This window comes from Colias croceus, chromosome 14 (assembly GCF_905220415.1).
Source record: "Colias croceus chromosome 14, ilColCroc2.1".
NCBI lineage: Eukaryota > Metazoa > Arthropoda > Insecta > Lepidoptera > Pieridae > Colias > Colias croceus.
In genome coordinates this window covers 4,608,316-4,622,948 of record NC_059550.1, presented here as the reverse complement: position 1 = coordinate 4,622,948, position 14,633 = coordinate 4,608,316, and the positions used below count along the sequence as shown (strand labels likewise).

The 14,633-nt window shown below is 32.0% G+C and overlaps 1 protein-coding gene across 2 annotated transcripts; it reads right to left on the bottom strand.

The window, feature by feature from the left end:
- Window positions 1–3,518: 3,518 nt before the first annotated feature.
- On the bottom strand, window positions 3,519–9,254 carry LOC123697294. Of its 2 annotated transcripts, none has more exons than XM_045643760.1 (5): window positions 9,182–9,254; window positions 6,054–6,240; window positions 5,726–5,848; window positions 4,102–4,265; window positions 3,519–3,749 (listed from the first exon to the last, which is right to left on the bottom strand). In XM_045643760.1, the coding sequence occupies exons 2-5, from the start codon at window positions 6,225–6,227 to the stop codon at window positions 3,644–3,646; spliced, it is 567 nt and encodes a 188-aa protein (XP_045499716.1). In that variant the 5' UTR covers window positions 6,228–6,240; window positions 9,182–9,254; the 3' UTR covers window positions 3,519–3,643. The 2 variants fall into 2 exon arrangements, with proteins under 2 accessions (XP_045499716.1, XP_045499714.1); XM_045643758.1 differs by lacking the exon at window positions 9,182–9,254 and adding an exon at window positions 6,708–6,832.
- Window positions 9,255–14,633: the final 5,379 nt, after the last annotated feature.

Here is a 14,633-nt window from a genome sequence, read left to right as displayed (position 1 = left end):
CGTCAATAATTATTATAATTACTTACATATCTTATGTAACATTTTATTAAATTACTTTTACACTGTAGGGGACCGTCAATGTTTTGTATTTTATAATTTATTTTGCGGAATACTAAGAACTGGACTTTTTATATGAGTATTAAGATTATTTTTAAAATAAAAAATAGAATTAGTTTTCTAATAAAACGTGTTAGTTGCAAGAATGCATGGATGGATGAATGACAGAATCTCTCACACACAAGACAAGTTGATTTGTATTAAAATTGGTACATAGGTAGATCTAGATTAGCCTGGAGTAGTAGATAGGCTACTTAGTGTCTTAGTACCCGGATATTTAAATTATTCAAAAGTAAATATTAAATTATTTTGATAGGTAAATCTTATTTTTCTGCTTGCTTCTATCGGTTCATCTAAATAATGAAAATTAATCGCCAAATGTCGGTTACGGGTTCTCGGGAACGGCTGAACCGATTTCGTTTATTCTTTTTTTAAGCTATTGCATAGCTTCTATCGCGGGCCTTGAGCGCGGGGACCGAATCCAGAAATTCCGTAACGAAAAAGCCTCACGCTCCCCACTCCGACGGGCGGAGGTGTGGCTTGAAGGCATAGCATGCAATAGCTTTAACGCGGCAGTTCCCGAGTGCCACGCGTCTTTTTTTTTAATAGTCCTTGAAGTAGGAGGATAATTCTTATAGAGAGACAAACATGTACCTACCGACCAACCGCTAGTTTCATAGGTATAAGGAGCAGTGATTCAAAAGATAAGGACGTAGGTATTGCGTAAGGAAGTATAGTGCTAAAAGTTTGCAAGTTTGTCTGGTTAGGTAGAGCATATCATTGTACCGCAAATTTGTGTCAAAATTCGATTCAGTTTTAAATTTTCATATTTCATTGATAAGCAGTTTTACAGACTACCTTTGTATGAGATTATCTTAAGCTTTTACAAACTTGAAAGATTAAAGCTACAATTAGCAAAGTCCCAAAATACGAATAACTCATTTCCAAAACGTAACCAGTTCTAAAGCAAAACATTATTTTATCACTCCATCACCTAAAATCGTAAACGTCTATAATTGCAGTCGACAGCGGAACGCACCGTTACCACGACATGCACGGGCCATGCTTCGTATGACATCAAACGTTTTACACCTCGTGCCGACGTACAAATTACCATATTCGCCAATATTTTAAATCACAGATATAATTCTGTACAAGCTTTAAACTGACCGCCTCTTTGGTACAGTGGTTGACGCGTGAACGTAGAGACGAGGGTCCTGGGTTCGATTTCCGGTTGAGACGACGAAAAAAATATGTTGACCTAAAAGGACATAGAAGGCTGATCTACTACTACTACTTGTCCTTAAAGGAAATCGATCAGTGAAACAGATATATGAATAATGCACCTGTCCCATACCCCACTAGGGGACATGGGACTTCACACTTGGTTTAAACTATAGATAGCAATGCTAGTAACTATAGTATTATATATATTATTTGTGGTGATTCGTGTTAACTAATTATTTTGAATCTTCAGACTCATATCAAAAGTGGCCATTTAATTATATGAGGACATTAGAATGAAAACACATGAAAATTAGTATACCAATTGTTTTGCATTAGGTATAGTAATGTTTTTAGTTAATTAGATTTCAGTCGTGAAATCTATTAATGATCATGCTAAACACTTGACACATTACTTATAATAACGACTCTAGATCTTTGATGGCAAGGTAGCTCTTCTTGTAAGTAGAGTCATGGGTAGAGCTGGATTAAAGTATCTGTCTCGATTGAACAAATTAACAAACTGAACAAGTGATAACTGCGTTAAAAACAACCGACTTCAAACTTGTACTTGCAACATTTACAAATACAGACAAAAATGCTCATAAAATAAAAACTACTGGACCTATCCAAACAAAATTTTTATGGGACCAATTCGACACCATCCCGCATCGAACAAAAAAAGAATCACGTAAATCGGTTCAGAAACCTCGGAGTAATCTGTACATACATAAAAAAAACATACCGGCCGAATTGATAACCTCCTCCTTTTTTTTAAGTCGGTTAAAAAACCAAATCGACTTGAATTATATAATCCATAATTATAAAAGAATTGACCTTAAACATTCAATCAATAAATTAAAAAAGAACTTTGAGTTCTTATTAACGTAAATAGGTTAAATTCTTTAAGTAAATACCACAAAATATAGAGTATGCCGCCTAACATTTCTGAAAGTTTACAATGAATTATACCATCGAAACCTCAAAGAAAGGTCGCGCTCAATCTTTTATTTACCACTAAAATTTTATATTCGATATCGCTGAAAGCAAATAATCACCGTGGTTTATCCCATTCAAGCGTAGCGGGGTCACAGAACTAGTACAAACATAATTTTATTTGCAAATCTTTAAAACGTCTGCTCTATGAGATGATACTGCATTCTTGTATAATATTTTCCCAATAGCTATTCTTACAAAGTATAGAGTGACACCTAAAACGTGGTATTGGAGATCCATTGCTAATTTTTCATGAACTATTATTTATTTAAGGAATGTAATACTTCTTCATAAACCACTATAATCGCCTGAAACAGATGTATAAGGCCAATAATGATGATGAATGGATACGTATTTAAGATTTGACTGATATAACTTCAACAATTAGAATTATCTAGGTACAAGATGACAATATTGAAATGGTTATAGAACAAAACGTGTGTTTTCTTATTTTTTTCAAATGAAAAGTCCATACTTACAATTTACCACCACTTAATTATTATATGGTTAATATATGAACCAAAAACCACCATTATCGAAAAAATTTTTAGGATATAAAAATATAGAGAAAAAGTTTCTAAATAAAGTTACAAATCTTCTCAGTACCAAATTTAAAAACAACTGAAAGAATTAAGAACGACTAGAAATGTGTATTCTGAATAACGAAAATAGCCCTTAACACGAACTGAAAGAAAATTCATTTTCAAAATATGTAACGGTCGTGTTTACAGATCGACGATATCATCAACACCTAAAAACGAAACGCGCAAACAAAAAGAAATTGTCTCCACTCTACTTACTTCGCATTTAGCACCATTTTGCACTAACACTTAGCAGGCACTATCATTACACTACACCACGATGTTTTAATATAATATTTATGACGGCAACACTACGCGGTATGCGTTTCGGGCAACGCTTGGAGTAGAAGTGATGACCGTCGGCGGTTCAGCCTCCGATTGTCTTAGAACCTTCTCCGTACATTTTCGCTTCAGTGCCATAAAACTTCATTGCAAAGCTCGTTTCATAATATATTTAGTTTGTACTAAGGTTATGGTCACTGTGGAGCTTTATTTTAATGTATGTTGTATCTAATTTTGAGCAGCAGAGTAAGAACATCGCTTATCAACGCTTTCTAACCAAATAGAAAGAATTCATCAATCTTGTTTTATTTTTTTTGCAAATATTTCAGTACATGTTTACTTTCAACCTTAAAGCTAAGCTACAAATGAAGAAAACTATTGTATTTCATCACTTTTTTATTTCAAAGGCAGTTAATTAAATACTTTACTACAATTCAGTTATCCATTAACTCTGGATAGTTCAAATCAATGAATGGCGATTATCACATCGCTCTATATTTGATTCATTGAAACAAACCTATGCCGATAATTTTTTCGAATTTTATTATTAAATTGAAAGCTATTATCAGTGACGTGATCGTTACAATTGTTATTGTTATCTTCATGGGTCTGAAAAGAAACAAAACATTATGTAAAACTCGGTAAATGATAATTTTCTTAATCGCTAGAAAAAACTCTATCTTATAGTGACCTGACTTTTTCATTACGACTGTATTGAAATAATAATTTATTGGTTACCTGTATGTTTGAGTTATTTTAAAAGTTATTTTAAATGTGTAGTTAGTTATGTAGATAAATTTTGTTTTAGTTTGTTCTTTGCAATTAATAGGTAGGTACGTACGTAGTTAGTTTAATTATACTTATCGACTTCATATTTCATCCTTACAAAGAATGTGTGTATTCTGTCCCAGTAAGAGAGCCTCTACCTACTCTACAAGTACAATACATTTAGAACACAAACCCATCAGCATTATGGAAGTAGACAGCGCTCCACAGAGTGTAGTATATTAACTGCATGTAGCAGTACACCAAGTAGTACAGAGCCAAAGCTGTCGCCGTCACTGAGAATTGCAGAAGCTGCACCATTTCACGAAGTATACGCCAAGACTTTACATTGTTGATGTCCTGTTTAAAATTTACGTTTAGATACATACACAATTTTTATTTGTCGAAATCCTAAAGTAAAATATGTCTTGGTAATGTATGAGTTGGTTTTTCAGTTCGTACCTTAATAAGGTTTTAGCAGATGAAGGTTATTACAAACCTTAAAGGAAACTATAAACGTTTCAACCCGCTTTTGATAAAAATACCTACATACATTTTGTAAATGTAGAAAACTAGTTTAAAATATAAATAATTCTTTTAAATTATTTATCGTATTTAAATTATCCATGATAACAAATAAAAATAAAATTAATAGTACTGTATGATAATAAATTATTTTAAAACAACATTAACATAAACACCATTTCAATGAGTTTGGTTTGCACATAATTAAATTGTACTTGGTCATAACCTAGAGATTTTAATCGCCTGTAATCTGTATACCTACGATTTAATAATTAGCATTAAACAAATAGCATTACGCTTTATTTCCGACTGACGTTAATGAGACCTCGTATTAGAATAACCCTTAGAGTCTAAGGCCTAGACCAAGCATTGTTTTAATTTGTGAAGAAATGCGACGTTTAGTAGAGCAATGAAAAGTGGCAAACTCAGCGACAATTTTGTTCTAAATGGAACATCGCAATAAATTGTTTGTTGACATTATAACAAGTGCAATTTATCCAGAGTTTCCAGAACTATCACAATTTCGTGAGCTAGTGTTTTTTTTTTTTTTTTTTGTATTAGCACCTATAATATTGTCAAAGTCTATATAATATACATAATTACCAACAGTCTCTACATAAAGAAAATTAAGTGCTTCTCTGTGATTTAAAAATAATACCTACATGTAAAATAAAATCTTGAAATCTTTTTATATTATGCTCGTAACTACGTCGCCTAAGTCATATTTTTATGCAATTTATGATATATAGTAACAACTCTATCCAGATAGAGTCAAAAAATGCTTTATAAATTTCTATATTTAGTTATTATTTGCGTGCTCTAACTAGTTTACTGTCCTAAGACCCTCAGTTAACTATAACTGAGGGTCTATTTCGCAAAGTCTTTTAGTAAAAAATATTTCTTATATTTAATTATCTGTTCATTGTGTGGCGGTAAGATATATTACCCTTAAGATTTCACTATCGTGGGATTTATCATTTTGTATCATGAAATAACTTTTCAACCGATCCTATCTGAATTCACGATGTCCACATAAAGACCGTGCCTTTGACATATCTTCACGTTCAAATAGGAATAGGTGTAGTGAATTTATCAAGGTAAAATTTTTACGGAAAATTATCATGATATAAATATATACATCGCGAAATTAAAGAGCTTTTTGTCGGTTCTTTTCTATAGAATGGTTTCCAAACCGGTGGTAAATATTACAGTACGGATTTTGACGATTCAAAAATGATTCTGAAGGAAGTCTACTACAACTAATTACACATACTAATTATTTAATACTAGCTCACCTTTTTTATTGGTACATCATTTTCAATGTCCTTTAATTTCGTCTTAGCGGCAACTTCGGCTTGGCAAAATAGTTTATTTTGAACTTGCGTGCAATATGCAGATATGCAGGTTGCATTATGCAACTGTAAGAAAATTTATATTTATTAAGATATCTTAATCATATCTCTACTTTTATCCCGGAAATTCCACGGAAACGACGCTTTCCTTTGACGACGAAGGCGAACCCGCGGGCGGTAAGCTAGTAGTTTTCTGGCTAGCGTTTTAGTACCTTTACTTAACTTTATGATGCCACATATTATAATTTCTACCTATAGAAACTTTTCTCACTTTTGAATTTAAAGTAACCGGAGTAGATTCATCAGGCGAGGGAGGTGGCGGCGCCGGGAACTTGTCCAATAATTTCTTTAACTTCTCACTCGTTCTAAGACATCCACACTTTCGCCTCCAGGCCTCGTCTTTACTGCAACGGGCCTTCTCAACATTGAACCTTTCATTTTCCATCTCGGATCGTACACTGAAAAAAAGCTTTGTAGATGTTTATCAGCCTTCTTGACTTTATACAAGGGTAAGACAAAACCACAAAATGTTCCGCCCGAGCGCTACATAGAGGTTAGAACTTAGAATGCATCATTTTGCAATGCATAATTTCTGATATATCCACAACGTCTATGAACTATTAATTATATTTAGTAGGTACCGTATTAATATATCAAATTTTATGTGACTAAAAATTCGTAGTAGATATCCAATGCTTATACATATTGTATCTTGTTAAATTCCTAACGTTTTCACAAAGATTTAAATTAACTTTTTCTTAAGAGTTCTTGCTCTGAATACATTACATGCTACACTAATTACCTACAAAAACCTTTTGAAATAAATAACTATTCAAACATATGTATTTAATGCCCTGTCCGTATAGTAGGAAAAAATGAATATTATGCCCTTTAAAACTTAGTTGAATTATATTTTACTACTTACTTGGAAAATATTTATATTTAAATCACTAAAAATTACCAAAATTCATAACGTTTTTAATAAAAAAATAAATCGCGTTTTAACGTTCGATTTTTTACGGCATTTAGATCATTTCAGTAAACATAACCCCCAGAAAACCCAATAAAATAGTTGCTAAAATTGTGTCAGAAAAATATGTCAAACAAATTAAAACTTCAACGTATAAGCAAAAAGATTAGTTAATATTCTCAAACCACATATTTTATAGCACATAAGTTCTCATAAGAAAAATTATCATATTATCACTCTCATAATCATAATTTTCCCAATGTCGTTACTATAGGTAAACCAGAATCTGATGGCAATTAGGGAAATCAAAATTTTGAGTGTGCAACCCTAGGGAAAATGGACTGAACGATCTTGATACTGCTTATTTTTTATTTTGTCCTCAATATCATTAGTCACATTACATAAGTGGACAATACTGTACTTAATAATGAGATATCCACTATATTATATAGGTACATACTTACATGTATACCTAATATACAATTGTACATATTACTTTTATACAGGTAATACATATTATTATTTACACATACTTACCTATATTTGTATATTCATTACCAGTATGCCATGTGAAAATATCGATATAATGATAATGTAGATCAAAACTGCTTATAATTATTTATAAAATAAAATAAAAATAAAATAAAACTATGTTTATTTTCGTAAGTATTAACAGATACACACATTATAAAATTGACTTGGACAGCTTGGACTTGACGAATAGCCGTATTGGAAACTCCTATAATAAGTTTTCATAAAATTATATTCTAATCAACAAACAATATTATAGTTACCTAGGGTCAATGTACCACTAGCTGACCAAGCGCCAATACATGACCAAAATTCATATATACGCGCCAATTAAGAAAATACGGCAGCCCCAGATGATAGTTTATTGTTTTTTCTATAAAGCAACATCATCTATAAAATAAAAACAAACCTTGCTGCTATTGGTCAGAAATATTGACATTTTTTCAACACGAAGATGTAATTAAGTAAGTAATCACATTTTTTACTAAGAGTTTTTTATCGGGAGTTGATTGGGAAATCTTAATTTATCTTGAATGCAATCGATTACTCTTTATATGTCTTGTTATGGGCATAATGTTGAACCATTCTGTTATAGACTTTCGGCTTCATTTTTGGCATGAACAGTTTTTCATGATTTTTAGCGGCCTGGTTATCTTTTGGAGCAACAAAAACAAATTTTCGCCTATTGTTGACCAGTATGGTCAGCTCTTGGTTCTTTATATTTTGCTAAGAAAGACTTGCTTTTTTTGTGCTTATACCTAATTTAACAAACCATATAAGCCGTCGAAGTCCTATTCCAACACCAACAATGCATCTCGAATCAACATCAACTTCAGTCAGTCATTTCCTTGAACCTCCTTCGCCCAAATTAGTAGATTTAATAACTAAAAAGCAACAGCAAATAAGCCCAGCTTTTGGCAAACATTTAATATGGCCTTCTGATTCTCCGTTAAAAAAGAAGACTGAACGCTTGCCCTTTGCTACAACTTCCAAGAAATGGCAAGACTACTGGGTGTCGAAGGAAAAAGAGAAAGAAGAAAATATTGTATGGTACGTAGGTATAGTCATTAAGGATTAATAACAGTATTGTAAGAATGATTTATAACATTTAATAAAATAAACTTCAATATAAATACAGACTTTTTTTATTTATTAAACAAAACTAATATTCGAAGAAGGACATTTTGTCCATTTTGAAAATGGTCAACTTTTAAAGCAATGATGGTCAGATATTGGTGATCAGTGGTCAGGTATTGGTACTTTTAGCAGAAGTAACTTTCAGAGTAGTTTTCATAAAACCTTTAAAGGTTATCAAATTGATACTAAGAACAATAGTTGCAGTGACTATTCAATTATCTGTGTCCCAAAAATAACATTGAACGTAAAACAAATAACCCTTTTTTATATATAAGGTTTTTTATATATAGCTAAAGATAAAACCGCTTAAATGGTCAACTAGTGGTGCATCAACCCTACATATAATATTTTTTAATTTAAAGTATCAAAACGGGTAAGTCCAATTTACCAATAAAATCTTCAAAATTGAAAATTGTGATATGTTTGACCCTTCTTCATCGAATGTTTTTCTATACACATTATAAACAACACCTCTTGCTTGTGATCGCAGCGGCTTTTTCGACATTTTAGAAGATTTTTTAGACAAAATCCTAAAAATTATTCATCAACTGCAAAAAAGACAAATAATTTGACAACCAATTTGATAGTTGTCAAATAAGTTGCCACATGAAAATCTTTTATTTCTTAAATATAAATATGCCATCAGATTCTGGTAGACCTATACATGGGTAGCAGCATACACCAAAAATTCCCGTTAACAATATCAATAACAAGGGCTATTTCATTGTTGAAACTGTTAGCTTCGAGCATTAAAAGCTTACCTTTTCGCTTTAAGAACATTACCCGCACTGCAATTCTACAAAACGTAACTAACGTAACATATGGAAACTGGACCACACAGAGACCAGAGTGTAATGTTATACAACCTGTCTCATGAGTTATGTGAATTTTGCACGACCTCTTGTAGGGCTGCATATTGTCTCACGGTCAAAGAACTAAAACGTTGACATAAAGAAATGTATAGAAATTTCGATAGTACCGCTACATGAACCGTATACTGTACGGCAATATGAATAAGACGAAGGAAGCACGCACGTTGAAACTATTTAATCGCTTATAAATTAGCGACACTTTCTTTGTTATATAGCTATACGTCCTATGTTAAGCGGTTCGTTAGAAAACTATTAGCAATCAATTACGATTCTTGACTCGTCTCTTAGCTTTTAACCAATTTTAAAACAAGGAGGTTAGGTATATCATTTGTGTGGTACTTTAATGTTTTGTCAACTTAGTTTGTCAATAACTCAGTCATTCACTTATGCATATAATATTATACTAATATTTCTTATTGACCATTTTGGTTTAGGTATTAGTTTTATCTTATATCTCTACATTGTATCCCTTAAAAGTTTAAATGAACGAATGAAGAACAGAATGGACATTTATATACTTAACGCGAGGTATTTCAACGCGAGGCAAGATTTTAGGATGTGAAGTGTGGGGGGCCGTTCGCGTGACTCGCGCTCCTCGCGCTCCTCGCGTCGTTTGTTTTTCGTAACGTGCGCTATGCCACAGTGTAAAATATATCAAAAGTAAATTGTGATCAATTTTTATTTGTAAGCAATGTAAAAGTGTTTGTGTCAGATTGTAAATATAAAAGTAAATAAAGTAAGCATTTACAACTTTATAAACTGAGATATAAAGTAGGTACTAGGAATTTATTAATTAGCACAACATAATTATGGAAGTACTTGGTGTAACTAATAAATATTACTTGCTGCTACCAGTAGAAGCTTAGAGTATATTAGAATAGTATAGAGCGCGTGTATTGCACAAATTGCTTAGTGCGCATCGAAGGCAGATGAGCTATAGATACTATATAAATGTGTGTGTGACAAATAGGGATGGGTAGGTATCAATTGCGTGTTGAGCTATCGATAAGTTATGTAAATAAATATGTAACATAAGAAAATATATTGTTCAATATGTTATTAAAGGAGAAATGTATGAAGAAAGTATAAATATATGTAATTTTAAATAATAATGTAAAGTCTTCTATTAATTATAAGTAGTTTAAAAAAAATGTATAATTGAAATATCTGAAAAAAACGTGTGGACTTCTTAACTATTAAAATTAAGAAAATAAAAGATCGGGTTTAGTACTATTTTTAATAATAAATCAAATAATAATAGTATTTAATGTTAAATAAAAATAAGAATTAATTAATAATTTAAAATGAAATAATAAACAATATAAATATATATCAATTCTATACCTACCAAAACCTTCAAAAATCAATTTAGCGGTTAAAATATAATATCGTAACATTACATACTTTACATTTACACTATAATACATTCGCATTCATAATATTAGAAAGTGTATGATACAAAACACAACACAAAATTATTTTTAATATATTTTTAAAAGAGTTTTAATATTAAAGTCAAATATTAATATGTTAAAATATAGTTTTTCTTGTAAACTATCGAGTACAGCGTTGGTCAAGTCACATCACTACGATCACGTGGCGGCAGTAAGATGTGCGAAGGGTGCGCGAGCGAGCCTGCGCGTGTCCGCCTCCCACTTCCCCTTGTATTTATTATCTAATATCTATTTATTTAATCAGGCATAGTATGGTGCTGAAACGAGACATAGAAGGAGCGTAAATAAACAGAATGGAAGCAACCTTATAACTCAATAAATAAAGTATATTTTTAAATGTAGTTCCGTTTATAGTAAAAGCCGCTTTGCGTGTTTTATTGTTTCGTCTTTCACATTCGTTACAAAAATTGTGATCGAGTAACGTCTACTGCACTCTTCCTAGTTTATAATGTCAACTAAAAAAAATGAGACACGAAAAAAATCTCAATCGTCACCTAGGAACGTATAACGTAGAACCTATAATCCCATATAATAATTACCATTCCGTATTCACGGTTTCTGTATTCGAGGCATATATTTTATGGAACATATACCCCGCCAATGAGGAACTTTTACTGTAGTGATTAATAATTATTATAAGTCAATAATCATTATTATTTGACTATTATCAATTATTTTTTAACTACGAGTAATAATCATTATTGTTTTTTTCCTTAAAATAAACAACTGTAATTAATAATAATACCCCAAAATTATGCAAATAATACACCAATTACGTAATAATAATCCATACTAATATTATAAATGCGAACGTAACTCTGTCTGTCTGTCTGTTACTCAATCACGCCTAAACTACTGAACCAATTTGCATGAAATTTGGTATAGAGATATTTTGATACCCGAAAAAGGGCATAGGCTACCTTTTATTGCGAAATATGTACCACGGGCGAAGCCGGGGCGGACCACTAGTATTATATATATAAAACAAATTATTATAAACTAAACTCTTATTTCACAGTAACGCAGCTTTTATCGTTTTGAAATAAAAGCATACGAGGTGAAACTTTATGACCAACTGATATTTTTATTCTGTGTCATCAAGTAACTACGTTTTTATCATATTACTCAATTTACATACCGTTTCTTATAGTTTACTCTTTTTTTTGATACTGACACTGCTTTCTTCCGAATTTTGTTTGTTTTGTTACCCATTTTCAATAATTTATCGTTACTCAAAACGTAAAATCGAGCGGAGATAATTTGACACAGGTCCTACGTTAGCAAGCGCCTGATCAGGACTGGCGGGGTAGCGGGCAGCGCGGTTTGTAAAGAAAACGCTGGGCAACGTTAAGTTCTGAGATATAATATGTATTTAATAATTACAGGGCTTCAGTAGAAAACCAAAATTTAGCACGTTTTCTGCAGTACATCAAAATACATATCCTTATATAAAAATTATTTCCAAAATCAGAAATTTCATTAATAAATAATTCGTTTTCGATCTTTATTTTAGCCTATTTTTATGATTTTATATGATCGACCAAAATACACGTGGTTGTGTAACAAATTAGCACAGTTTTTAGGAAATATCTTGAAGTGTATTGATTATTTTTTCTAGAAGCGTCATATAATTGCAAATACATGAAAAATTTGATCTTGCAAACCAATTTTACTCCGCTTCGCTGAAAGGACTCCCCTTAACTACAAGTAGTAGATATGGTTCAGTAGAACACTAATTTTTTATTAACTACTAGCTTCCGCCCGCGACTCCGTCCGCGGGGATGTCGGTCTTCGCGTGGATGGTTTATTTATCCATTTTGAGTACCTCTGACAATAACATCTTATAAATATCTATTGGACCCAATTCCCAAATACGGCTAGGCCTATAATAATACGCAACTGTGTTCGCGGTTCTACGGAACAACGTCTATGGATAAAACTGAAAAATTAAGATTATTTTTTTTCTACGTATTTTTCCAGGATAAAAAGTATCCTATTTTACGCCCAGGATAATAAGGTATAATTATACCAAGTTTCATCGAAATCGAACCGTTAGTTTTCACGTGATGCCTTCACATACAGACAGACAGACAGACAGACAGACAGACAGACAGACAGACAAAAATTTTTTCAATCACATATTTGGGTTTGGTATCGATCCAGTAACACCCCCTGCTATTTATTTTTTCAATATTTTCAATGTACAGAATTGACCCTTCTACAGATTTATTATATGTAATAGATTTGTAACTAATGAATAATGATGAAACCGCCTCGGATAAGTTTAAACTTAACACTCTGCTGCAAGTTAGTTCATATTACCCGTCGTTGTTATTACCTATGCATAATAATAATATATAATAAATGTTTAACTAGATTTATTTTTTGTTAAAAAAAGTTTGTCGGTTTTTGCCAGGTATCTGACGATCCATATGTACAAGGGAGACATAATTTTAAAGAGGTCAAGGTTCAATGGTAACAATAATATAAATGGGATCATATCGGAATTTATATACTTTTCCGAAGCTTTTCCGTATCAAGGGTTATACCTTGCAGATTTATTAAAAAAAGTCTTTAAGTATTAAATATTCATGTGTATAATATAATGTTGGCTACACTTCAAAAATCATTAGGTAAGCTATTAATAAGTCTTATGGTAATGAGTACGAGAACTCTACATAAAAATTAAAATTAAATTAACCTCTTTTTCCTATAGCCCGATATTTTTTATTTAACTAAAGATATATTTATTTTTATACTTATTACAGAAATGTACATATTTCTTCTAATAAATGTACGAACTTAAGCAGTTCTTTCTAACTTTTATATTAATTGTAAGTTTTAACACATTTCTCAATAAATATTATTCAATGTAAAGGGAACTTAGATCTAAATTCTTCCACCATTAAGAAGAGCCGATCAAACAATATAAATCGCATATTTAGCGTCCTGCGACTATGGGAAAATAGTCCGTCCACCGACGACCTCTTCCTTGCATTTGTGTAAGGAATAGCTTAAGCTGGGCCACCTGACGCGTGTCGCGAATCGGCGGGTCGTTCACTTGCAGCTAACAACTGAAGAGCTATTACGAAGCCATTACCGCAGAATGCGAAGCAAACCGTGCAATATTTGTAAGGAATTGAAAGTATTCCACGCAAAACATTTGATTGACTTTCGCTTTAGAAAAGCTTCCTGGGTTTTCACAGGACACTCGACTATCTAGGTAATGGTCTTTTATGTTCTTTGTTAGAATAAACTCCTGATTTAATGTCTATGAAGAAGCTTCTAAGCAGTTAAATTGCTTAATGCGACGTAAAATAATAAACAACTGCGCTGTTAATTATTAAAACATTCAAGGTAAAATTTCATGTTGAACAAAAATCAGTAGCGTTCTAAACAATGCTGCGTAAAGGCCACGCACACAATGGACAAGTTATTTTGGAAAAGCGAAGGTCGTCATTCTGATTGAAGATAACACCACTAGCTTCTTGTAAGATAAACTTTATATTACATGCGCTGATGAACATCTTACTGAACTACCCTTTATTAATGTGAGAAGGGCAGGCTCATTAACTGTTTGTAATCGTGATCAAAATCAGAGGTCACATGATGCAACATATAAAATAGACTGGGCTTTCTTATTTTTTGCTAGCTTTTCACTTTGCTCAACAATTCTAATTTGCTACTCCTTTTCCATTCCCTTCAAGTCCCCTTCGTTCGTAAATAGAAAGAGCTAAGTGATCTTCATAATTCTTCCGCTCCTAAACTGGTACTTTTATCATCTTGTTTCATTCTCAGACTTAGAATTTCAGAAAAAATAGACATAATAAAAACAATGCAAAGAAAAGTTGATTGCCAACATCTATAGTTCCATGATTGCCAATCTT